Source organism: Protobothrops mucrosquamatus, unplaced genomic scaffold, assembly GCF_001527695.2.
Source record: "Protobothrops mucrosquamatus isolate PMUCROS unplaced genomic scaffold, P.Mucros_1.0 scaffold_292, whole genome shotgun sequence".
In the NCBI taxonomy this organism is placed as follows: domain Eukaryota; kingdom Metazoa; phylum Chordata; class Lepidosauria; order Squamata; family Viperidae; genus Protobothrops; species Protobothrops mucrosquamatus.
In genome coordinates this window covers 466376-492511 of record NW_015386368.1, presented here as the reverse complement: position 1 = coordinate 492511, position 26136 = coordinate 466376, and the positions used below count along the sequence as shown (strand labels likewise).

General features: G+C 35.3%; 1 protein-coding gene across 1 annotated transcript in view; it reads left to right on the top strand.

The window, feature by feature from the left end:
* The window catches only part of MAP3K7 (mitogen-activated protein kinase kinase kinase 7), a 35319-nt gene extending 9449 nt beyond the window's left edge, over positions 1 to 25870 (top strand). The window contains exons 6-17 of the mRNA XM_015831964.1: positions 1051 to 1175; positions 2134 to 2262; positions 3675 to 3805; positions 4633 to 4714; positions 4932 to 5080; positions 5669 to 5828; positions 8685 to 8765; positions 15913 to 15977; positions 18318 to 18432; positions 20371 to 20432; positions 21365 to 21480; positions 24704 to 25870. Coding sequence (XP_015687450.1) covers positions 1051 to 1175; positions 2134 to 2262; positions 3675 to 3805; positions 4633 to 4714; positions 4932 to 5080; positions 5669 to 5828; positions 8685 to 8765; positions 15913 to 15977; positions 18318 to 18432; positions 20371 to 20432; positions 21365 to 21480; positions 24704 to 24884 — 1396 coding nt within the window. The 3' untranslated portion in view covers positions 24885 to 25870. The remainder of the gene's footprint in view (positions 1 to 1050; positions 1176 to 2133; positions 2263 to 3674; positions 3806 to 4632; positions 4715 to 4931; positions 5081 to 5668; positions 5829 to 8684; positions 8766 to 15912; positions 15978 to 18317; positions 18433 to 20370; positions 20433 to 21364; positions 21481 to 24703) is intronic.
* Positions 25871 to 26136: the final 266 nt, after the last annotated feature.

Here is a 26136-nt window from a genome sequence, read left to right as displayed (position 1 = left end):
TCTTGAATAAGATCTTGAATGAGGGGGGCCTTGTTTACCACGGACCTGGCATTGCATAACATCAGCCGGTGATCCCGGGCCCGAGGGTCTAAGATCCCTGGAGACCGAGTAGAGTCCTGAGGACCGGAGCACCCGCAAGCTTGTAAGCAGCGTGTGCGTGCTCCCAGAACCCGATATGGTCCTCTGCTCCCGCCATATCATAGTGTTTCCTTTGTAATTAGTTACAAAGGAAACACTATGATAAAGTTCAGGTTTATACTTTGGCCTGGATTGTTAAAAACAATGGGCATCTGATCTGTTAAGCAAAGTTACCTTGTTTGTGAAATACATTTTTATTATTATATTTAGTACTCGGATAAATCCCTTGGACATATTTTTGTGTCGCTCACCAAATTAAAAGCAGGGTAAAATAAAATATGAAATTATTCTTTTAAACAGAGTGGGATGGACCTATCAAATGACTCATTGTCGCCGGGTGGGGTGTTCTCACTGAAAGGGGGATATTGCTTTTTTATTGTTTTTATATTGTTTTTTTGTTTTTTTATATCTAAGCCAGCCAGGATCACTGAGAATGAGTTGGGCAGCATATACATTTTCTTGAATGAATGACTGAATGAATGGTTAAAACTAGATATGGAGAAAAATAGTTGTTCCTGTAAAATCAGTCTTGATCTTGATACATTGCAGTTACTTGTTTTTGCATTCAGTAACAAATGGGTATAATTTAGCTCCATTCAATTTGATTATGTTGCACAATAGAATAAAAATTCCCTTCTCTTATGACACTAAATCACAAGGTAATTTTTTCAGTGTTGACCTCTGTTTTCCCAAATTCACTTTTCTGACTTTATTTTTACAAATTACTAACAAAGATTGTCTATTTATGCCCTTTAAAAAGAAATATATTGTTTTTAATTACTACAGTAAAAGTCTTACTTTTCACTTTTGTATATTAAATCTACAGACACTGTGCATAAATTGCTTAGAGAATATTTTCTCTATTTCTGTTGGCAAAATACATACTGTAATTAAATTCTATTTGATTTACAGTTTGCTCTTGGTGGCAGGAGGGACTGTTTTAAAAATATGTGATTTTGGTACAGCTTGTGATATTCAGACTCACATGACCAATAATAAGGGCAGTGCCGCTTGGATGGCACCTGAAGTTTTTGAAGGTAACAAAGTAATTTGAAACTTACTACCATTCTCGTGTATTATGAGCATTAGTAATTTTTGTAGTAATTTTGGTACAGAGATTCATTTGGTGCAGATGAACTTTTCCCTGTTGTCTATAAAGGTATTTCAGAAGCCATTAGAAAAGACACAGTCAACTGTCTAGTTATGATGTGACTTAAATTGTTGAAAGATTACCATTTAAATTAATGCAGTTTAAGAATCCTAATTTAAAGTATATAATTGGAATAGAATGACTTCTATATGAAGTATTGAATCTGTTTCTGTTGTAATGTACACATGTATGTAGCCCTATAGTCATTGAATAGAAATATTATACTTGCTCAAAACTATTGAATTACAAACTTTCATTAGCACTGAAGTGCCTTTGGCTAAATTCTAAAAAGTAAATATATTTTTTCCGGTTTGTTTCAAACAAGTAATATTCTTATTAAGAAAAATTCAATTCTTATACCAGAAAACTAAAAAATAAATACTAGAAAATATCAAATAAGATATTTGAAATCAACATTTTTCAAACTTTTTTTATTAATAAGTTAATTGATATAAAATTTAAATCAAGTGAAAGTTGTATAAGGGGTATTGCATTCAGTATTACTATAAAACAGGGTTGTAGTGGCAGTCAGTCACATATGATCATAAAGTTCCTCTCTTCTTGTACTTTGAGGTTTGATGCTATGAAACACATTGTGCAATTGAAGAAAAATAGAGATGGTTTTTCATTGAACAACATGTGCATGAATATGTAAGTCACTGGATTCACACCATATGTATTCTGTTAGAAAGCACATGTTTAAATCAACCTGTTTTATAGTATATTGAAGAATCAGTTATAAAATTGGTTACAACCAGATTAATTTACTTTTTTATTATAATTAAGAGAACACCTATAATCTTGTTAGGTTTTTTTTAAAAAAATGTATAAATGATCCTTTTCAGGTAGCAATTACAGTGAAAAATGTGATGTATTCAGCTGGGGTATTATTCTTTGGGAGGTAATTACTCGCAGAAAACCTTTTGATGAGATTGGTGGTCCTGCTTTCCGGATCATGTGGGCAGTTCATAATGGTAAGCTGAAATTTTAAGTGAAGAACAAGTGTCTTTGTGGAATATTTGCCGCTGAATTTTGCCACTGATTTTCTAAATGTGCTGATGCAAAAAAAGGGCATTAATATATTTGTTTGCCTCCCCCATCTTCAATACATAACTTTGGCTAACAGATATAGGGGCTGCCTTAACATCCTGCCCTAATACCTGAGGAAACCGACAGGTCTCAGTGGTCTTCTGAAAAGCCACTCTAGACATATTGGTGGCAAATCTGATTGTTTTGAGTTATTTTTTTTGCCTCAGTTTCATAGAAAGCAAAGGCTAAAGTTTAATAAGCCCCTCTTCTTGCCTCTTGTTATTTTACTTAATACCCCATCTTCATGCTTTTGTATAGACTGGGGAGAGCTAAATATAAAAAGGAAGACTTTTTTATAAGGATTGGAACAAAACAGAAACTGGCTTTTGTTTTGAGTTTGAGGCAAAACAGCCTTATCCAAAATCTTCCATTGGTACATGTCCATGTTGGATCTCCCTTGAGGAGACTAACTGGCTCAGCAAATAATCCTCATTTATAAAAATAGTGCCCTCTTTATTCATTCCAAGATTACAAAAATAGATGGGTTGGTATTTGTTATAACTACCATGTGTTCTTCCTTTATCACCTTTGCCAATATCAGCCAATAATGGCAGGGATGGAGCCAGTCCCCTACTGCTCTATTGGTTAAACTAGAAACATTTTGAGGGAGAAAACAGCATATTCATAATATTGGCACAGCCAGAGCAGTCTAACTGCCTTCTTTTGAAGATAGGACAGAACTATTTTTCCTCAAGCTATGGAACACAAATTCATCTTGCTTCAAGGTTGAAATACTTTAATGTTTTGAAATGTAGTGCTTATATCCTACCCCTGATATAATAATATAGCAATATTATAATATAGTCATATTGTTCTTATTTTTGTTCTTCATATATGAGAGTAACAGTTTGAAAAAGAATGCATAACAAGTACACAAAATATAAAGAGGTCAGTAATAGTCTGAGGATGAAAGTAATTAAGATCAACCTGGTCGTTATTCTTAACACCAGCTTGTTACTGACTTCCAATTCGTAACGTTCGTGACGATCAAATCTCATCCAGGTCGTAAACGAGTAAACTTACACTTCAAGTCAAGTTTAAAACAAAACCTTTGATCAGAAAAGAAGTAGTACTCATATTCAATAAAGGGGTAAAATACTTTTTTATGTTCAGGATTATGACACGTTTTAATGTGTAAAGTGGGAAAGGGAAACAGAATAGCCTTTACAAAATATTTTATTGTCCTAAGTCTTCAAGGATAGGTTAGTTCAGTAAAATTAGAGCCAAATAACTTCTTTGGAGATGCATATAATTCTTTAAAATGTTACTGTTTATAAACATTGCATATTTTTAATAGGTACACGGCCACCACTGATAAAAAATTTACCCAAACCTATTGAGAGCTTAATGACTCGCTGTTGGTCTAAAGATCCTTCACAGAGACCTTCCATGGAGGAAATAGTCAAAATAATGACACACTTGATGCAGGTATAATATTTAAATGTTAAATATTGCTGAAATAGACTGGTTTCTAGAAGAAATGTAAAATAGAAGGTCTGAATTTGATAGAGTGAAAACAAATTTTTGGAAGTGAGTAGAAAGAAGGCAATCTTTCATGGCCTTCTGAGGGACCTAAAATAATTAACACAAACTTTCCACAAAACAAAACACAATCTAGTGCTTTGTTCCAAAGTCAGACTTGTTTTCTTATTCCTGCCCTTTCTTTCTTTGACATAATTGTAAAGAGGAATACGCTGAATTACTCTGAAATAATATTAAAAGAAGAACAGGCAAGCGTTATATGGATTTTGTTTAACTAAGTGTACTTCTGGTGCTATAATCCAAAAAAGTGTTTAAAAGTGTGGCTTCTTAAAAAGCCAGAAAAATAAAATGATTTTGGTTAGATAGGCAAATTAACCAGAGATCCCCTTGTTCAAATGAAGCTTTTCATTTGTAGAGAAACAGAAATGTCTAATTCATTGTAGCCATACTAGAAGAAGAGTGTATTTTTATTGATACAATAAATATCATTTTTTTCAGTGCTATAGATGAAAGAAAAATTGCATTTGATTTAAAAACAAAAGTAATAATATTTTAGCCCTTTTTGTTATTAAGTACCTTTTGGTAATTGCTTATCCTGGTAATTGCTTTCATGTTATAATTATTAAATAATAAATTCATTGATTAAATCACAACTTACAGCATTGTCTTGGAAACAAATTGAGCATATCAGCTTTTAGGTACTTTTCTTAAAACTGGTCCTTGTAATAAGGAAAGTTACAAGATTTTGTTAATATTTTCTTCTTTCATTGCAGTATTTTCCAGGAGCTGATGAACCTCTACAGTATCCCTGTCAGTATTCTGATGAAGGCCAAAGCAACTCTGCTACTAGTACAGGTAATCAGGTTATATGTTTCAGATATCAAACTCATACATTTTAAGCCAGGAAAGATAACCTTTTACTCCCAAGAAAACACGTTGTTAGTGGAAGAAGCTACAGGGCTGCAGAGCTGAGATTTGTCCGTGTTTATCGTTTATGGGGACATTGAGAATATTAGCAGTTTTTTAAAAGCACATAATCATAATTTAACCAAAATATTTTTAAAAATCATAGGTTCATTTATGGACATGACTTCCACAAACACCAGTAACAAAAGTGATATCAACATAGAAGCAAATGATTTTCAAGGAACTGCTACAAATGACACCATTAAACGTTTGGAAACAAAACTGGCCCAACAGATGAAAAATTCAGCGAAGCAGGTGGTAAGAATGAAGAAATTTGTACTTGAGATAATTTATTTAGAAGCAAAATGGTATGATAATCCTTTATTTATAAAGTTGTGAGCAGGATGGCACCCTCAAATATCATTTTCCATCCTTAAAATAGACTGTCATAATTTTGGTAACCTCCTATCTACTATTGTTATTTGGCCTTAGCCACCCAAACCTTCTTCAGATTCCCACAAAACACAGAAGGAAATCGTAACTTCACCCATTTCAAAAACATTACCAAAACTTTGCTTTATCCATCGTGATCCTTTTGGCAACAAAATAACATGTTAAAAAAAACCTGCCACCCCTACAAGCAGAAGATGATTTGCCCCAGGTATAAATGATATTAAGAATCTTCATGACTTTTTTTAAAGCTTAGAATAAAAAAAGACAGTATATATCAGCACAGGTTTTTTGTGATGATATGTAGTTTTTGCAAAATGTTGAAAGGTTTCTTACAGCTTTTCTCTTCCTATGTTGTTATATTTATAGGTTTTCATAACATTTTCAGTATTAAAAATGAGAAAAATATTCTAAATATGCTCTTCTAATCAGTACAATTATTTGTTTTTACAGGGAGAATCGGGCCGTTTGAGTTTACCTCCGTCTCGTGGTAGTAGTGTGGAGAGCTTGTCAGATGTTCGTGGGCGACCACAGTCAACTCATGTTTCAGGAGAAGGCAAGCGAATGAGTGCTGACATGTCAGAAATTGAAGCAAGAATTCCTGCTTCTGCAGGTAAAGGTATTATTTTTAAACTTCCCAATTGTTTTTAGGAGCACCTTTGGCATTTTGAGAGCATATTGTGCTCCTGCACAATAGCTACAGTCCATGGCTGTTGCCACAAAAACTTGCCACCCCATAACATCACATCTCTCCAAAACAAAGCAGTCAGACTCAAAGGAGATTAAGTTGTTGCAAAGTTGAAATATGAATTGCAAACCAGATAACGTTTTTTTAAGACTACAGCATTCTCCTTTAAATGCCAGTGTCACAGAAACAAAATGATGAGAGCCAGAGACCAGAAACTTGATGGGGGGAAAAAAAACAGAGTTTAAGGCAAAGATTGGGGTAACATTCCAAAATGCCAAATCTCATTTTTGCCCCATCAGAAATAAGCAAAATCAAAATGCTTGAAGAAAGTATATGTTTGAATTATATTAGAAAATAACGATGGTACTAGAGTGCTTATGTTCTGTAGTATAATACAAGGGTCCCCAACCTCCGGTCCACAGCATGCCAGCAAGTGGGCTGCACAAACAAGCAAAACTCCATCCTCGGGATGCAGGCAGTATTCAAAACCATACCCCCTCTGGTCCATGGAAAAACCTTTCTCTATGGCACCGGTCCCTGTCCTTTTGGGCACTAAAATTTTCTATTTTTTGCATCAGTAAGATATTTCTACTTCCACATTCTTTCTGTCCCTGAGTACTAGATTATGGTTTTTGTATAACATTTTTAGTTTTGCAAATGGTTGGTCATATTTCACTATTATTTGTCAACTGCCTGATCAAATTTATATGGCTGCCTACATTACAAGAAGTGACTCTAGACAGTGTACCATTATAAGACGATTTTATCAATTTCTTTCAATTTAAGAGCTATGTATTTCTAATGTTAATTTATTATAGCATAAACATGCCTTAATAAGATGGCTATAATGTTAATAAGGCTCAAAATTACAGGCTATCATATCAATAACAAAAATCAAAATTAGTTTATAATAATAGTCTTATCAATCTGTGTAGTGTATTTTAAATGCTAGACAATGATTGACATTCAAAATCTATTAATGTGCCCTGAATAAGCAATCATTTCTTTTTATGAAGTAATTTTTCTGTTGTTTATGTCTAATGAACTATTGGCCAAACTTTCTAGAGGTTAATTAAATGTCTATCACTGAGATTTAGTCTTTTTTTTTATTCTAAGCGTAACAGTAGTGGATAAATACTTAGAATGTCTTCATACTTCATTCCTGAGCAATCAACCAGTGATCTTTGTATCAGGTGCATCTCTTAATCAAATCCTGTTTGTAATTGATTGAATTGGGCAAAATTAAATGATCCAACCTTCCCAAGTCAGCCTGCTGAATGGGAAGAAGGAGAAAATATAATATTTTGAAGAATGAGAAAACAAGTGGGTTTCAGAGAAGTGAAAATTAAAGAAAAGCCAAAAAATATATATTTCTGGCCCCACCCCTTCATATCAGAAGTCCAACTGCATTGGCACATTTTGTGGCTCCCAGACTATTGTTAAATATCTCAACTATCTTTTACCTATGTTGTAAAGTATTTATATAAAAGATGTGACTACTCACTAAGAAAAATATAGCATATATACTGGAACTGTTTCTGGTTTCTTATTCATTTTGACACCAACCTCTGACATTGGTGGTATATAGATAGTGAAGATGAAAAGCAGTATTTTAGTGTTAAGATTGGACAGTTTTGGCAACATAAACAAGTAACATAATTAATAGGAGAAATTTCCACATAAAGGATTTATATTCATATAAATCCGTGAGGAAACAAGTTTCTTGAATACTGCTTATCTAATAAAAACATGCTCAGATTTGCCAAATAAATAAAAAAATATTGTAGGTGGAATATTTTAAGAATAAATTATATTATATTAAAAGACCAGTGGAAGAAGCAAATCTCACTTGTGTGTTATTTTACAAATCGCTGAGAGTAAAGCAACTCACCTTATATCTTTAACTGAAGGGTCCAGAATCTTTATTCAGATCCATTCCGCCAGTTCAACAACCTTGCCCAGAAAAAAGGGTTCTTAGTAGGTCATGTTAGGGCTCCCTTAGGAGATGTTTTATCAGTTGCCATATTGATGGCATTTGCCTAATCTGGAACAGGTTCTAATTTAATGTTTAAACATCAACTCTTCTGTATATCTTTTTATGTTAACTGGTATCATTAACAGCTGTATTTAATTCCAGAGTTTACTTCTAGCAGTTATGTGTACTCTTTCCTAAATCTATTAATTATGTGATACTATCCTTAATGCTATGGCCATGGCTGATTATGCCTCTTTCACAAGAAAAACAAATTAGATTACATTTAAAATGCCAAAAATATTGAATGTAATCATTTTCAATTTTTTTCAGAAATTTATACTCAAAATATTTGAACCACTGTATGTAGCTTACATTTTGGTTTTTTTAAAAAGAAGTTGAGTTACATTAGTTAACTACATTTATTTTGCTTCCCAAACTGTGAAAAGCTATCTCTATGTATATAATATACATTTACAGGGCAGTCAGTAAAAAATTCTAGTCGCTCATAGCTAGGGTTTGTTGTTTCCTTGTTACTCTTTCTCCTCTGTTCATTTAAATTTTGTGTCTCTAACTATAACTAATAATGTATTTTGTTATATTGCTGATCCTAGTTATGAATGTTGCTCTTAACAAATGCTTTACTGTTTTAAGCATGAATGGAAAGCTATGCAGTTCAGTCTGCATGTCCTTTGTTTGCATGAGTTTAACCAAATTAAATTTATAAAATAGCAGTTCTACTCTGAATGATTTGTGTTACCATTATAGTCGTTTGCATGTGTATTGTATGTGTATATATGTTTTTTCAGCCTTTTCCAAACCTAAACGAGGCCATCGTAAAACTGCTTCATTTGGCAACATTCTGGATGTCCCAGAGATCATCAAACCAGGTATTGCATGCCAGCTGTGTGAATCTATTGACACAGATGCTGGAGTAATGACTAAACCTTTAAATACTTTTTGCTCCTGTTCCTGGGTGATTGATTACTCACTGGCCAAAAATAATTATCTTTCATAATTATGAACAAATATGTAGCAAGATGGGGGGAGGGTTTCAGTGTAAAAAGATTTGATCTTTTTCTCCTCTGATATTGAGAGTGTGATCAGGCTGGAGCTCCAGAGAGCTTTGAAGGAAAAGGATTATTTAGAGTGACTTGGGTTTCATGTGACGTGTACACAGAGACATTGAACAGGCTTGTCAGTGGCCTCTGATAGAACTGGGAAAGGACAATGCCTCCATCTTGGTTTCTTTTGATCTCTTAATTTTCAATAACATTAATCATGGTATCCTTCTGAATTTCCTGTGGGAATGTATAGTGATTTTTGGTTTGTTGTTTGTGGGCAATTCCAGTTGGTGTTGGAAAGGAGGCAAAATAGAACCCGAGGCTCCTTATTTGTGGAGTCCTCAGAGTTCAGTGCACTTCATTCTTCTGTTTAACATCTACATGAGACCATAGGGTGAGGTCATCCGTCATTTTTGGATCAGGTATCTATATCCTGATGACACCCAATTGTACATCTTGACCCTGGCTATCCACGTGATAAAATCAATCTCTGTCCTACTGTCTGGAAGCTATGAAGATCTAGATTTGCAAGAATAGACTCACGTTCAATCCAGCAAGAGCACATAACTTTAACTATTAGTGCCCCTAATCCCAGATGTTTTCCATCTTTTGTCCTGAGTAGTAGATTATGGTTTTTGTCCAGTCCCCATTTGGGACTGGGGCACAATCTAAGAGTTTTCTTGGACAGTCTATTCCTGTTTGAAAAGCAAACTCCCTAAAAACCTGGCTTTTTTCCCCAGCCATTGGATTAAGGTGGATGGTGAGAATCTTACAGGATTCTTTAGTCTGAATGTTTCCTAGACATATATTGTTATTTTTCTTTGTTTCAGTATTACACTGTTTTTAATGTACACCATCCAGAGTCTTTTGGATGTACACCATCCAGAGTTGAGCAATCATATAAATTTGACTGAAAGACAAACATAATAAGTACAGTACATTGGTAGATTAGTAGGTAAGTAGGTAGATAAGTAGGTGGTCGTTTGGGTGGGTGGGTGGAGATAAATAGGCAGGCAGATGACAGACAGAGCAGACAGATAGTTTTTAGGTATAGCAGGAGTGCAATTGCTAAATATAATAATAGTTTGGTATAGTCCTGGTAATTTAGGCATACATAAATAATTTACTCGTATTTTTCAAATATGTTTCTTGAAAATTATGTTTCCTGGTAACAATCTTAACTTATCTTCATTAGAAGTCTTCATTTATGTAATTTATAAAGTGTTAACCTTCGATACAATAATATTAATTATTAATAATTATTTAGTTTCATTTATATACTACACGTCGTTTATTTAATGTTTTACATATATATTTACGTTTACATGTCTACATCTGCAAATACTTAAATAGGCCAAGATACAAGATCACCACCACCTCTGGTCTACATCATAATACTCTGGCGAGTAGTTTGTAACTTTTCTAAATGAAATGTTTCAACAATAAATATACCCTTTCATAAATTTTTAGGGAAGTATCTTACCATCTCAGATAAACAAACATACACACACTTATGTAGTATGTATACAGGTAGTTCCCATCTTAACATTCATTTGTTTAGCAACTATTATGACCGCATTGAACTGATAGTTACAACCGGTTCTCAGAGTTCCACCCAGCAAACCTGTGATCATGATTTGGGGGCTTGGCAACCAGTTCATACTTAAGACCAGTTGCAGCCCTGACGATCACATGATCACCATTTGCAACTTTCCTTGCTGGCTTCCTCAGAAAGTCAATGTCCTACTTTCACACCCTACCTAGCCCTCACCACGCTTCCCACACATCTGACTTGTGCCTGTTGCATAATTCCTGGTACCCTCATGCATCTACCACATCTCTCATGCATTCTCCCTGAACTGCAATTCATCTCTCCTGCACCCCTCACACACTCTTCCAAATCTCACGCAACTCCTTGGACCTTGTGCACCCACCCTCCCTGAGCCTATTCTGCACTACCACAAACTCACTCTCTCTCTCCCTCTTTCCCTCTCCCTCTCCCCTCCCCCCAGCAATGCTATCTGGGACTTGCAACTTTGATCCAGCTTCCCCACCAAAATTAGTTGTGGGAAGCTGGCAGGAAGTCGACCCACCTAACAATCGTGGGATTTGCTTAATGATGACAATTGGGACTGCAGGGAGTGCCATTATGATTAATCACCCTTTATGATTATATCACTTAGCAACAGAATGTCATAATTGCCATCATAAGTCATGGATTACTTATAGATACTAACATTGATGGGTTTTTCCTAGCAGGTTCAATTGTTCAGTATTTTATATACATCACCCCTAACCAGAAGAAATTTTTGTGTGGGCGGGGGGGGGGGGGGGGCCCCCGNTTAAATGAGCATAAAAAGTTTATACAAAGAACTTTTAATACAAAGGACCATTGTTAGAATTGAATAGAAGTAATCTTCAGAAGTAAATACATTAAATATTTCACAATTGGAAGCTATGTTATTATAATTAATAATTATTAATAAATCAAAGTAAATATATGATGTGCAGCAAATAAATTACAAAATGTATATATAAATGTTTTACATGTCTACATCTGCAAATACTTAAATAGGCCAAGATACAAGATCACCACCACCTCTGGTCTGCATCATAATTCTCTGGCGAGTAGTTTGTAACTTTTCTAAATGAAATGTTTCAACAATAAATATACCCTTTCATAAATTTTTAGGGAAGTATCTTACCATCTCAGATAAACAAACATACACATACTTATGTAGTATGTATACAGGTAGTTCCCATCTTAACATTCATTTGTTTAGCAACTATTATGACCGCATTGAACTGATAGTTACAACCGGTTCTCAGAGTTCCACCCAGCAAACCTGTGATCATGATTTGGGGGCTTGGCAACCAGTTCATACTTAAGACCAGTTGCAGTCCTGACGATCACATGATCACCATTTGCAACTTTCCTTGCTGGCTTCCTCAGAAAGTCAATGTCCTACTTTCACACCCTACCTAGCCCTCACCACGCTTCCCACACATCTGACTTGTGCCTGTTGCATAGTTCCTGGTACCCTCATGCATCTGATTCACACCACATCTCTCATGCATTCTCCCTGAACTGCAATTCATCTCTCCTGCACCCCTCACACACACTTCCAAATCTCACGCAACTCCTTGGACCTTGTGCACCCACCCTCCCTGAGCCTATTCTGCACTACCACAAACTCTCTCTCTCTCTCTCTCCCTCTCCCTCTCCCTCCCTCCCCCCCCCCCCCCCCCCCCCCCCCCCCCCCCCCCCCCCCCCCCCTCCCCCTTTCCCCCCTCCCCCCCCCCAGCAATGCTATCTGGGACTTGCAACTTTGATCCAGCTTCCCCACCAAAATTAGTTGTGGGAAGCTGGCAGGAAGTCGACCCACCTAACAATCGTGGGATTTGCTTAATGATGACAATTGGGACTGCAAGGAGTGCCATTATGATTAATCACCCGTTATGATTATATCGCTTAGCAACAGAATGTCATAATTGCCATCATAAGTCATGGATTACTTATAGATACTAACATTGATGGGTTTTTCCTAGCAGGTTCAATTGTTCAGTATTTTATATACATCACCCCTAACCAGAAGCAATTTTTTGTGGGGGGGGGGGGGGGACTCCAGGAACCATTTCCAAAAGTATAGGAATCTCGTTTTAGAAAAGAGGCTCCAAAATTCTGATGAGTTTTATTTATTAAATTTATATGCTACCCATCTGAATATGTCAGCCTTGAAACATTAATTCTGTATATTTCCCTATTCTTACCCCTGTATAGTACAAACAGATGGACTTGAAATATTTATTTTTTAGTCATCTTGGATGCATTAATACCATTGTTTTAAATTCAATAGGTAAACATTAAAATAAATAAAATCAGTTTCAAAGTTAGATCAATATGTGATTGAAAGTTTATAGTACACAAAGTTGTGCTTTCAAAGTCAGATTCCTCATTGATTCAGGAGCAACAAGTATTTACTGTATAGATATTCTGTTTGTTTGGCTGTGCTTGAGCTGTTTGCCAAAAGCCTGTAATAGCTAACAGCAATGAAAATGCTTTTAGCCTAACCGCCTGCTTCAACTCACTCTGTAGGCTTGAATTTCTCCTTTAAAGAAGTTCAGTCTGCACTTAACACAACTTTCCTGAATGAAAATATATGCTTTCATTTATAAATTCTATTTTAATCTATTATTAATATTTATTATTTTTGTGAGCATGATAAGTCTTTCTGCAATCCTTATCTTAGTTTCTCTGAATTCAAAAATGTTACTAATCCAAACTCAGTTTGAATATTCCAGCTATTTTTTACAAATTTATTTCAGCTGAGCTATTTCTAGAATGAGTAATTGTGGGCATCATTATTATATTAGTAATGGACAAATTGAGGGTTTTCCTGAATTGCTAGGTTCTGTAAATCTGTTAATGAACTAGTGATTAGTTACCTTGAGGCCGTGCTGAATTGCTAGGACCGCAGAGCATTTGCATAGCTCTGCTAATGATCTACTGCTGTAATAAAAGATTGTTTTATGCATCAAAAAATGTAAATTTGGGAGAGGGTGTTGATTTAGTTGCCTGAAAATGTGAGTACATGTCTTTCTTTATACTTCTTGATACTTTGTAGAAGTTCGAAAACTCTGAACCTATATGCAAATTTCCCCATATAGTCAATAATATGTATTGCTTTAGCCTTTTGGTGAAAAAGTAACACAATTTTAATCAATCAAGAAATCACAGTTGAAAGCATAATCCTAATTTAAAGTCTCATACAAGTTGCAAAGCCCTGAGCTTTTCTACTTATTTTGTGTATTTTGTCCTGTCAAAAATCTTTTGCGGAAAAATGTGTAAAAAGCTGCTCATGCTCACAACTAGGGGACAAAAAAAAAAAAACCCCTTCTCTCCAAATTTTCTTCAATGTTCTCAAAAATGATTTGAGGGCATCTGACTCAACATGGCACCTTAAATACTTTGTAGCCTGCATTTGAAAAAGTAATTTGATTAAATCTCCTCCGATTCATACTTTCAAAGCTCTGCACAGCCTTACTCTATAACAGGGAAAATTCACTGATTAAACCGATTGCTTATAAGAGTAAGAGATACCCCATTCCATCAATATTTCACTTTTCATTTTTCCACCCATCTTGTCCTTCTGGTAGCTCTTCAATGCCTCATCCTGGAAAGGGACACAGTGACCCACGAAGATAAAACACTGGGCTGACGATCAGCAGCCTCATGCTCAAGACCCGTTGCTGCCCTGGGGCGGGGTGAGCTCCTGTCACACGCTCCAGCTCCTGCCAACTCAGCAGTTCAAAAGTGGGCAACCACAAGTAGATAAATGGATACCACTTTGGTGGGCAATTTCGTGGGGATGTGAAAGGAGCCCCCAACTGGTCATCCCCCTGGGCAACGGTCATCCCTCTGGGCCAGGCATGTCAAACGCGTGATGTCATGCGACGTATCGCAACTTTTCCCCCATTGCCGGCAATGGGGTGGGCACGATTTTAGCGTGACGCATCCTGGCCCTCGGTCTGGCAGTTTGACATGCCTGCCCTGGGCAAATCCTTTTGCCACAGAAGCTCTTTAGTGTTTCCAACACGGAAGTATTCATATTAGTATTACCCTATCCTGGAGGTCAGAACTCCCTTCTGATTGCTGTTTGGGTACAAAATTACCTGATCTGAGAGTATTCCCATCTTGAATTATTGTTTTATATAAAGAGGAACCCTTGTGCAAAACTTCATTTTGATCTGAGAGGATTTTCTAGAGGACAGAGAGATGTGAGGATAACGAAGGAAAAAAACATATTTTCCACTCTTGCATCTATTGGACACATTCCAAAATATTAAGCAACATGCTGTTTATTTAAAAAAAGAGAGAGATTTAATTGCTTATGGTATTCAAGCTTCCATTCCCTTTATCTCATTTAGTTTTTTATTCGAATTAAAAAATAGCTACACAGATATATTTATAGATGAGTTTAAAAAGTAAGCTATTCAGTTTAAGATGTAAAATGTTTTTACATATTTTAAAAGTTAAATAGAACATTTTAAAAATATTTTTCAGTTAAGTAAAAAGAGGTTGGACATTGTAAAATGCTGTAGGAGGGACACTGGGCAATCATGCAAATGATAGCCATAATTTAATTCCTTGCTAGAAGAGTTGCCACTGGTCTGTTTATGTAACACAGTCTTCAAAGACTAAGTGTCTAGAGTGTTATGCCAGCTGTTAATTGCAACTTTGGGGTATTTTCTTTTTGGACAGCTGATATCACATCCCAAGAACAAAGACCATTATAATACCAAAAGGCCAAAAAAAAATAAAAATCTACAAACCAAGAAAGTTGTCTTTGCCTTGTCAGTCATAATATTTATTTTTTGGATCTGTTGACCATTTTTTAATACATTTGATGCTATTTAGAGCTGCAATTAAAGCAAGCTTTTTAAAACTTCAGTGCAGATTTGAAGAGCTATTTCTTTCTACATTGGATCCAATCAATGCAATGGATTCTTTATCAAATAAGAAATCTAGGAGCTCCACGAGTTGAACAGAAATCAAATTGGCATTTCCTAAACCATTGTTGAAGCTGCACTTTTTCATTGATTAAGCAAAGAAACTATATAACTGGCAACCTTGCATGAGAAATCCCCATAACGTAATCCCCTTGAAATAGATGTCATCATCAGTGCTAAAGCCACCCCCACACTTGCCCATCCAACATTTAAGCCTGTTAAAGCACAACTGACAGAAGATGGTGAAGAAAAGTGCAGACGCTATTCATGGAGGATTTATTGCATTAGGATATGCTTTCTGTTGACAAGCTGGGTGGGTGGGTGTGGCAGCTGTCTCTGCTCTCCCTTCTCCTTCCTATATACAAACAGACTCTTTTATCTCCTTGCTGGATTTGTACACACTCTTGCAACATTCTCACTTGGTGTAAATTCAGTGGTTTCTTTTTCCTTGTGATCCTACCAGGTAACGGACAGCAGAGGCGCAAATCCATTCAAGATCTTAGTGTAGCTGGAACCGATTCCAACCAGGTAAATACACAATGTGGACGATTCATTTAAAATTGTCTGAATTTTATAAATTTAAGAATTGTATGTCACCTGTCGAATTGAATATCTAAAAATTGGAATATATAAATATATCTAAGGAGAACTAGATATATAATGTAAATTTTGAAAGCTTTCCTTTATAGGAAGTCCATTTAAATTAACTATGTGTGTGTGTGTGTAATCATTTTTCTTTTAGCTTGGCATTTACCAAACTTATAATTCTGTTAATAATACACTGAAAAATATACAAGAGTTAGTTCTAAGTAAATGACATTATTTACACATTGGAATGCCAGATATTATGGTTATCAAACTGTTGTGGACTATGTATTTCTTGGATTCAGTAAAGTTTTGATCTTCCTCTGTTTGAAATATATGCACATGTGTTCAGTGAGGCTTGTGTCAAATAAGGATGCTTAGAACTACAACTTTGATTAATTTAACAGTTGTGTTTCTTTACTGCTAAATATTAAGCATTGATGTATATTGAAAAGGTTACTAGGACTTTGTGGTTAAGGGAAATAAGAAATAAACTAAAATGTTACAAAATGATATTTCTTACATGAATGTGTATCTCATACAGAGTATCTCATTTGTGTTAGTTCATGATTGAAAATGAAAGCTCTGAGGGAAGAAGGGCAAAACCTCTATTATAAACAGTTTTTCTATACAAACGTATGCTGTGGGTACATTTTTAAATGGCAATTTTTAGAGTGAATCCAGGGTATATATGCAATTATATGTGGATATGATCTTTGTAATTTCATGATGAGAAGGGATTAAATTGAAGATAGGAGAGTGTCTGTGCACATATATTTGCACATAAAATCCTGATACCTTGATTTGGCAAATCAAGAATAATAAAAATTACAGTAGAAATCAGATTCAGCATATACATTTATAAACAGCTCTGCAAGCTTTCCAAACAACGTGGCTATTTTAGTGCTTCAGAAAAAAATGTTTTGTTTATTCTTATACATGGTGCAAAGCACCTTGTTCACATAGTTTGCCAGCCTGTTATATTTATTAAGAAAGTAGCCCTTAGATTAATCAAAAGCTGTTTTAGTTTAGAATGACTGTGGCTGCTGACATAATCAAACCAAGAAACCCATAGTTCTTGTAGCAACAATTCAGATGACAGAAAAAGATGTTTAAGATAAAAGTCTGAATGCCTGACATGTAGAGTTCACCATACTGTTGGGTAAATCATCCCCTGATAGGACTGTCATGTTGCCTTCTCTGCTGTACCATGTTCATTTCAGTGCTTATTAGGCACTTTTTTCTCAAAGTCTTGTTCCTTTTATTTATGCAGTGTTAAACAAGTATCAAGACTTAGGGCCAAACTGAACATAATAATAGTCATTTTTTTAATGAGTTAGTGCTGGGAGGTAGGTCCACATCTTGGTGCTGCTCCCACACTCATGGCCTCTGTTTAAGCAAGCAAGTGGAAGCCATGGCTAGGGGGGCCTTTGCTCAGTTTCAGCTGGTGCACTATCATTGCTGTACCTGTGTTAGATGTCCTCATCATCGACTACTACATTTAAAAAAAAATGAGAAGCTTGAATTGATGCAAAATACAGTGGCACAGGCGCTACTGGCAGTCACTGCTGAGAGTACGTGACACAAGTATTGCAAGCCCTGCACTACTTGCCTGTTAGTTTCCAGAATTGATTTTAACTTCTGGCATTAATCTACAAAAGCCCTTATTGCCTAGTTGCAGGTTATTTACAAGACTATATCTCCCCATGAATAAACATATTTTTAGAAGTCAGATAAAAGAGGGGGGGGGAATATATTCACTTCTTCTCCTTATTTGGTTTTATGTATTGTGTCCCCTCTTGCCCGACTTCCTTTTAAACTAGAAAGCACCAGTCTATAAAAAAAACATCCAGAATTTGTTTTTGCTTCCCCCATTTTGATACTTTTTCTAACTATATAATACAGTTTTTAAAATGCAACAAAGCATAACTATACTGGGCAGAGGTTCTAATAGAACAGGGGTGTCAAACTCGCAACGTCACGTGACATGTCGCGACGTATCGCGACTTTTTTTCCATTGCCTGCAATAGGGTGGGCGCGGTTTCAGCATGACAGATCCAGCCCACGGGCTGGCAGTTTGACACCCCTGTAATGGAAGGACACTAATAGAAGGACACTAAAATGGTCTCCATTGGATCACAGTTTTGTTTTACTTTTAGATGAGGTAAAGATAACAAAATCTCTGTGAGAGTAATTAATCTACAGAAGAACTTTGTATTTACAGTATTGTCGTTCATTTGCATAAATAGTAAACAGTTTGTTTACTTTTAATTATTGCTACAGGGAAGCAGAAACAGCAGTAGATCATCTAGTCCTAGTGTGAGAATGATCACTACCTCGGGACCAACCTCGGAAAAGCCTGCTCGTAATCTACCATGGACCCCTGATGATTCTGCGGGTAAAACAATTCCTGACCTTTTAGTTGTTTATCATTTAATGCAGGGGTAGTCAACCTTGGCTCTTTTATGACTCGTGGACTTCAACTCCCAGAATTCCTGAGCCAGCTAAGCTATATAATACAGGAATTCTGGGAATTGAAGTCCACGAGTCATAAAAGAGCCAAGGTTGACTACCCCTGATTTAATGCTTTAAGGAGTGTTGGTAATTAACACGGTAATTTATATTAACCAGGTTTGGAAATTACAATTTTAGATTGTAACTATAAAGTTGTTGATAAACATTGCTGAGCATCTCTCATGGGGTAAATGAGGATATTGCTACAGCGGCACCATCTTTGTTTGGCTCTTGTATGCTTCACACCCCTGTAAATAGAGTGCAAAAAAGTAATGACAAGTGCCATCATATACTACTATTTAAGAGTTTCATTGCTGCTCATAATCATGAAAGGTGATAAGGCAGATGCTATCAGGGGACTGACCTGCCTGCTGGTCTGCCCTTTTTCAAATGGTGCTGGATCATGATGAAAGGACATTTTAAGCAAACCTGCAAAGTTACCTCCCAAATTTTGAAGTTAGTTGTTTACTTTTTGTTACAAAATATATTTCAATATACTTGGTAAACTACAGTGCATTCAGAAAGTATTCAGACCCTCTTCACTTTTGTCAATTTTGTTATGCTGCAGCCTGATTCTACAGTTGTTGAAATTCATTTTTTTTTCTCATTGATCTACAAGTGTTGTTGCAAAGGGTGTGAATACTTATGCCTATGTGATATTTCAGTTTTTTTATTTTAAATAAATTTACAGACATTTCTAAAATTCTGTTTTCTCTTTGTCATTATGGGATACTGAGTGTAGATTAATGAAAAAAAAATGAATTTCAACAACTGTAGAATCAGGCTGCAGCATAACAAAATTGACAAAACCAAAGGGGGTCTGAATACTTTCCGAATGCACTGTATATTTTATTATAAAATAAGCAAAGACATTGATATATGAATTAGGACAATTGTATGTGTTTTCATGTAAGGCACACTAGAAAGCAATGCTCATACGATGTTCATGAATTTTTCTCCATATGAAATCTAGTATGAAAAGAAATAGAATCTTGAAAAATGTACAGGTTGATAGGCAAGCATTCTTAAGTTTTTCTAAAAAAAAATATCAGATTTGCCCTTTTATTCCCCCCATAAATATCTTTAGGATAAATGCTTGTTAAACAGCTTTGAGAAAATACTACAAGATGCAGTTGCTGAAAACATCTGATGTTATGAAAATTTCAGATATGGCCTTGCTTTTGACTCTTTCCTGAAGAGACTTGCATTACTTAGCAACATGTACAGCCCTGCCATTGAAAAAATGATTTTTTTTTGTTCTTAAAAAATTATGTTCACAACATAAAATCCATAAAGTGTATGTTGCATGTTAAAATATACTTTGACCCAGAAGAACAAACTCATTTGAATATATGTATATTAGAATGGAATTAATATATTATGCCTATTACCAAGATGCATGTTCTTTCTGCGTATGTTTAAAATAAAATATACCTTATGTGAGGTGCAGATAAAAGTGAAAACTACTCTTTAATATCTTATATTTCCCCTTTATCTATCTTCTTCAGTTACCATTCTAGCTCTTGATTTTTCTACCACATAGCAAATCCTTCATGGTAACTAGACCTATATTATGCATCTAGTGAACTATCATTGGTGTAACAAAAAATAACCTAGTGTACTAACTTAGTACATTCATCATTGCAGGACTTCAGCTATCATACTGTTTTACATGATTATAGTAGTTTAGTTGCTAATTAGCACAAGTACTAGATAGTACTTGTAGATCTGTGAATGTACCATTACACAATAAGAGGACAAGTAGATGTGCCTAGCATGTCTTTGAACACTACAATTCAGAATATCTGTATTTTTCCAACAGATACCAATGGGTCTGATAACTCCATCCCAATGGCATATCTTACATTAGATCATCAGTTGCAGGTAAATTACTGTGTTATTTCATTGTCAAATTTCGTTGGATATTTATATTAATTTATATGTGTAATACAATCCTGATTTGAGGTCATCACATCACATCACAAAAAAATAATGGAGTGCATAATTTTAATTAGTTTGCTTGGCGTAGAAGCTTAACTATTGACAATGTGATTCCTGTGTTAAGTCAGAATTAGTGACCTGATACAATGAATTTTTAATTTAACACCTCCCAAGATCAGGTTGCCATATGCCAACATTGCCACAATGCATCTCACATTCTGAACTCAACACAGTTCCCTGGCATCTGTATGGTGCTGCATCCCAGGGAAAGAACAAGTGACCTGCGATGAGAGCTGTTCATTTAAAATGCATTTCTTCAAGAATGACAAGTTCAAAAGGAAAGATTTCGTCTAGCTTTGTTTCTATGTGGAAGCTACTTTTGGACTTTTTGCTAGAAGCCAAATGAAATAGTATATTAATTTTGACAATTAGAACTGCTTATGATTGTAAGAAATTCTTTGTAATATTGAATTTCTATATTTGTAACTATTGAAAAAATTGAAAGTTGTTATTTTTCTATTTTTCTCTTTTCATTATTCATTTGCAACTTCGCCTCCCCTATTTTCTCCTTTTTAATTCTTTTTTTCTTGTTTTTTATATTTTTTATATTTTATCTTTTGCAGAAAGGTTCAGACAGCAGCATGCTTGTCTATCATTATATTTTGTATATCTGATATTCTTTGCCTGGGTCAGATATTCTTTCATTAATAAATATCTTCATTTTGCTTGCTGTTTTCTCAATAAGATATATTATGGACAAAGTTTAATTCTCATGCTTCCGAGAATTAGAATAATTTATTAAAAACTTATTTGCATGTATTTACATGTTTCTATAACAGTTGATTTGGTTTTAACCTGTATGATTTTATTTTCAGCCTCTAGCACCATGTCCAAACTCAAAAGAATCTATGGCTGTGTTTGAACAGCACTGTAAAATGGCCCAAGAATACATGAAAGTTCAAACAGAAATTGCCTTATTGCTGCAAAGAAAGTAAGTTTTAAACTATATTCAATCATGTAAGTAATTTGTTCATAAATTTGATGTAGTACAGTTACTATAACATTTTCATTTCATAGTAAGATGGACTGTGTCTGAAGGTGCCAGATTCAGGAAGGCTAGTCTATCTCATGTGTGAGATACTGTCTCCAGACTCATAATGAATCCTTGGTTTCCTAAATAAGAAATTCTTTTTACTATTTTACTATTTTCATAACATTTTCCTCAGTTCTCTTTATTCTCTTTCAACCATCCATCTTATATTATATTAATGTATGCCTGATAGTAGCAGAAGTATTTTTGACTCTTAGTGAAGAAAGAGTTCAGCATTCAGACTGTTTGCTAGTATTTTCTGTTTTATAATAATAAAATTGGAAGGGACCTTGGAAGTCATCTAGTCCAACCCCCTGCTCAGGCAGGAAACCCTATATCATTTCAGATAAATGGCTATCCAGTCTCTTCTTAAAAACTTCCAGTGTTGGAGCATTCACAGCTTCTGGAGGCAGGTGGTTCCACTGATTAATTGTTCTAACTGTCAGGAAGTTTCTCCTTAGTTCTAGGTTGCTTCTCTCCTTGGTTAGTTTCCATCTGTTGCTTCTTATCCTGCCTCCAAGCGCTTTGGAAAATAGCTTGACTCCCTCTTCTTTGTGGCAGCCCCTGAGATATTGGAACACTGCCATCATGTCCCCCCTCGTCCTTCTCTTCATTAAACTTATATAAGTAGGTTTTAATAAGTAGGTCCCCAAAAATACATGGCCTAAGAGTGAACTGTGTACAAGGTACCTTGGAGTCCTAGAGAAAAATGAAATAATGCAATGCAGATCTACTAGAAATACTTAGTATTCTAAAATAGAGACTTAAAATATTTTGAAAGTTTAGCCGGTCTATTAAATGAGGGGACACTCATGAGGAGTCTCGCTTCTGCTATTTAAACAACTATTCGTCTCACCATAGAACATAAGCTATTTTAGGAATGGTGTAAAAATGTGCACCAAAATAATTCTGCGTCGTTAGTTAGGTGTCCTTTTTAGCAGTTTTGTGAAGCTATAGGAAAGTGTTGAAGGCTGTTAGGGAAATAAATTGCTCACTGATATAATAGGAAAAATATTTTCTGTTTTATGTTCAGTGCAATTTAAGTATTTCATGTCATTACATAAAATGAATCTCTCCATTTAACTCAAGATAATGTTACTCACAATAATACTTTTGTTGTGTTATGATTTCCCATGTTTCTGTGTCATACATAATTTCACTGAGGCAGTTATTACTTTACCCTGTCTTTCTTTACACCATGGGTTCAGACAGGAGGAAGGATATACGCATACATTCATACAGACAAACATAAAGAGATACACAGATACAAGCCTCGCCTCGCCTCCCCAAATTAAACATATGTAAAGCTACATATTAAAAGAAGATGCTGGGACATTGCTGGGACAATAACTGTCACAGTTTCTATGTTTCAACAGACTTCTACTGTTAAAATAAGTATTCCCTTTCCACTTTTATTGTCAGATATTTTGCATTATGCATAGATTACTGGATACATAGATTACATGCACACAGAAAAAAATATGTGTGAATATGTTATGTTGCATAGCAGTCTGTTGTACTCCAGTTACTCTTGATTACAGTTCCTATAGTCCTTGTCATTGGCTGTGCTGGCTAAAAATAANAAAAAAAAAAAAAATTGGAAGGGACCTTGGAAGTCATCTAGTCCAACCCCCTGCTCAGGCAGGAAACCCTATATTATTTCGGACAAATGGCTGTCCAGTCTCTTCTTAAAAACTTCCAGTGTTGGAGCATTCACCGCTTCTGGAGGCAGGTTGTTCCACTGGTTAATTGTTCTAACTGTCAGGAAGTTTCTCCTTAGTTCTAGGTTGCTTCTCTCCTTGATCAGTTTCCATCCATTGCTTCTTGTCCTGCCTTCAGGCGCTTTGGAAAATAGCTTGACTCCCTCTTCTTTGTGGCAGCCCCTGAGATATTGGAACACTGCCATCATGTCCCCCCTCGTCCTTCTCTTCATTAAACTTATATAAGTAGGTTTTCATAAGTAGGTCCCCAAAAATACATGGCCTAAGAGTGAACTGTGTACAAGGTACCTTGGAGTCCTAGAGAAAAATGGAATAATGCAATGCAGATCTACTAGAAATACTTAGTATTCTAAAATAGAGACTTAAAATATTTTGAAAGTTTAGCCCGTCTATTAAATGAGGGGACACTCATGAGGAGTCTCGCTTCTGCTATTTAAGCAACTATTCGTCTCACCATAGAACATAAGCTATTTTAGGAATGGTGTAAAAATGTGCACCAAAATAATTCTGCGTCGTTAGGTGTCCTTTTTAGCAGTTTTGTGAAGCTATAGGAAAGTGTTGAAGGCTGTTAGGGAAATAAATTGCTCACTGATATAATAGGAAAAATATTTTCTGTTTTATGTTCAGTGCAATTTAAGTATTTCATGTCATTACATAAAATGAATCTCTCCATTTAACTCAAGATAATGTTACTCACAATAATACTTTCATTGTGTTATGATTTCCCATGTTTCTGTGTCATACATAATTTCACTGAGGCAGTTATTACTTTACCCTGTCTTTCTTCACACCATGGGTTCAGACAGGAGGAAGGATATACGCATACATTCATACAGACAAACATAAAGAGATACACAGATACAAGCCTTGCCTCGCCTCCCCAAATTAAACATATGTAAAGCTACATATTAAAAGAAGATGCTGGGACATTGCTGGAACAATAACTGTCACAGTTTCTATGTTTCAACAGACTTCTGCTGTTAAAATAAGTATTCCCTTTCCACTTTTATTGTCAGATATTTTGCATTATGCATAGATTACTGGATACATAGATTACATGCACACAGAAAAAAATATGTGTGAATATGTTATGTTGCATAGCAGTCTGTTGTACTCCAGTTACTCTTGATTACAGTTCCTATAGTCCTTGTCATTGGCTGTGCTGGCTAAAAATAACAGATATTAAAAATTTAGAAGGCTTTCATATACATAAATATGTAGGCAAAAAGAGGTACTGGTACTTTAATGGGTCTGTGATCCAGCCTGTATATCACGCATCTAGTGGGGTTTTTTTCTGGCACTCTAATAATTAATCTACTTATTGAATTTAGCTACCAATCAATTTGCCTTTGAATATTTGTTAATATTGTGAATTAATTAAGTAACCTTCTTATTTAATGTAGGCAAGAACTAATAGCAGAACTGGACCAGGATGAAAAAGACCAGCAAAATACATCACGTCTAGTACAAGAGCATAAAAAGCTTTTAGATGAAAATAAAAGTCTCTCCACCTACTACCAGCAATGCAAAAAACAGTTGGAGGTCATCCGAAATCAACAACAGAAACGTCAAGGGACATCATGATTCATGGGACCCCGGATTGACAGTGAAGCACAGGAACTTCTTTTTTTTTAAATTATCCCATAATATGACAACTTCTTTATTGGTGTGTGCTGAATGTGTAGATATACCTGCTGCTCTTCCAAAACCAATGCAGTATGGTTTTCTTTGGGTGAACATTGAATTGTTTGAGAAAGTTAAGAGCGGCTACATGAATAATCAACAGCACTAACCATGAAGCAAAATATAATGAACTCTGGCTGTTTGCATGCCCCTTGTGTGATGGCTATCCTACCAAAACTGATTAAGTGGCTGCTATATTGTAAGATCTTTAGGTTTTCATGCAATAGGAGCAGTATAGAATTTTTCTATTTTTAAAATGTTTTTGTTCTTCTTTCCTTTTGAACTGTTTGCCAAATCAGTCATTTTCCAGGACTCCTGATTACATACATCAAGTTCAAGAGATAATGCTGGTGAAACAATGCATTATTCTTTTAATTGTGTTGTTCTTCATGCATTTGGCCCCTCTACATCGAAGGGATTTCTTAGGCATATGTTTTAAGTATTCTGATGCAGTGGGAGAGACATCAAGAGGTAGTCATCTTCAGGCCCTCCTGATCCTTTTATATGATCCCTTCCTTGATTTATCATCGTGAGCAACCTTCCAGACCTCTAGTTAGCTGTTGACAAGAATAGTAGTTTCATCATCTTGTGCTTTAGAGATCAAGTGAATTTGCTTGCAAAATACAAGCATTTCTGTTCCATCTTTTGGAAGCAATAATTAGAACTTGGTTGAAAAAATAACTTGTGTTAACAACATACATCCTCATTTTAGTAAGTTCTCCCCTTTACCTTCTTTTTTGTTTGTTTGTTTGTTTTATAACAAGGCCCACAACAAAATGATGGTTTCATATATGACTCTGTGCCCCAAGTTTCAAAAATACTGTGGAAAATTACCATATGAGTTTTGCAAATCAAGTCTTTGAAACAAGTCTAATTAAAAAACCAAATTTATCAAATAATTAAAAATATACCTATCAATCTGTACTTAGAATTGTTTGGTAGAACTATGTTACATTTCATCTTTAGATGCCAGGGTTAGCAATTTCTAGTAGCCAGAGATGACACTTTTCCTTGTTTAAATATTTCTTTTCCATCCTGTGAGGGCTGGAAGGAACATGGCAATCATATCACAAGCAGAAGTGACATTTTTGGCCTGGAATATTTTTGGGGTGAGGGGGAAGGAATATTAAATGGAAATTGTATTAGGTCTAAT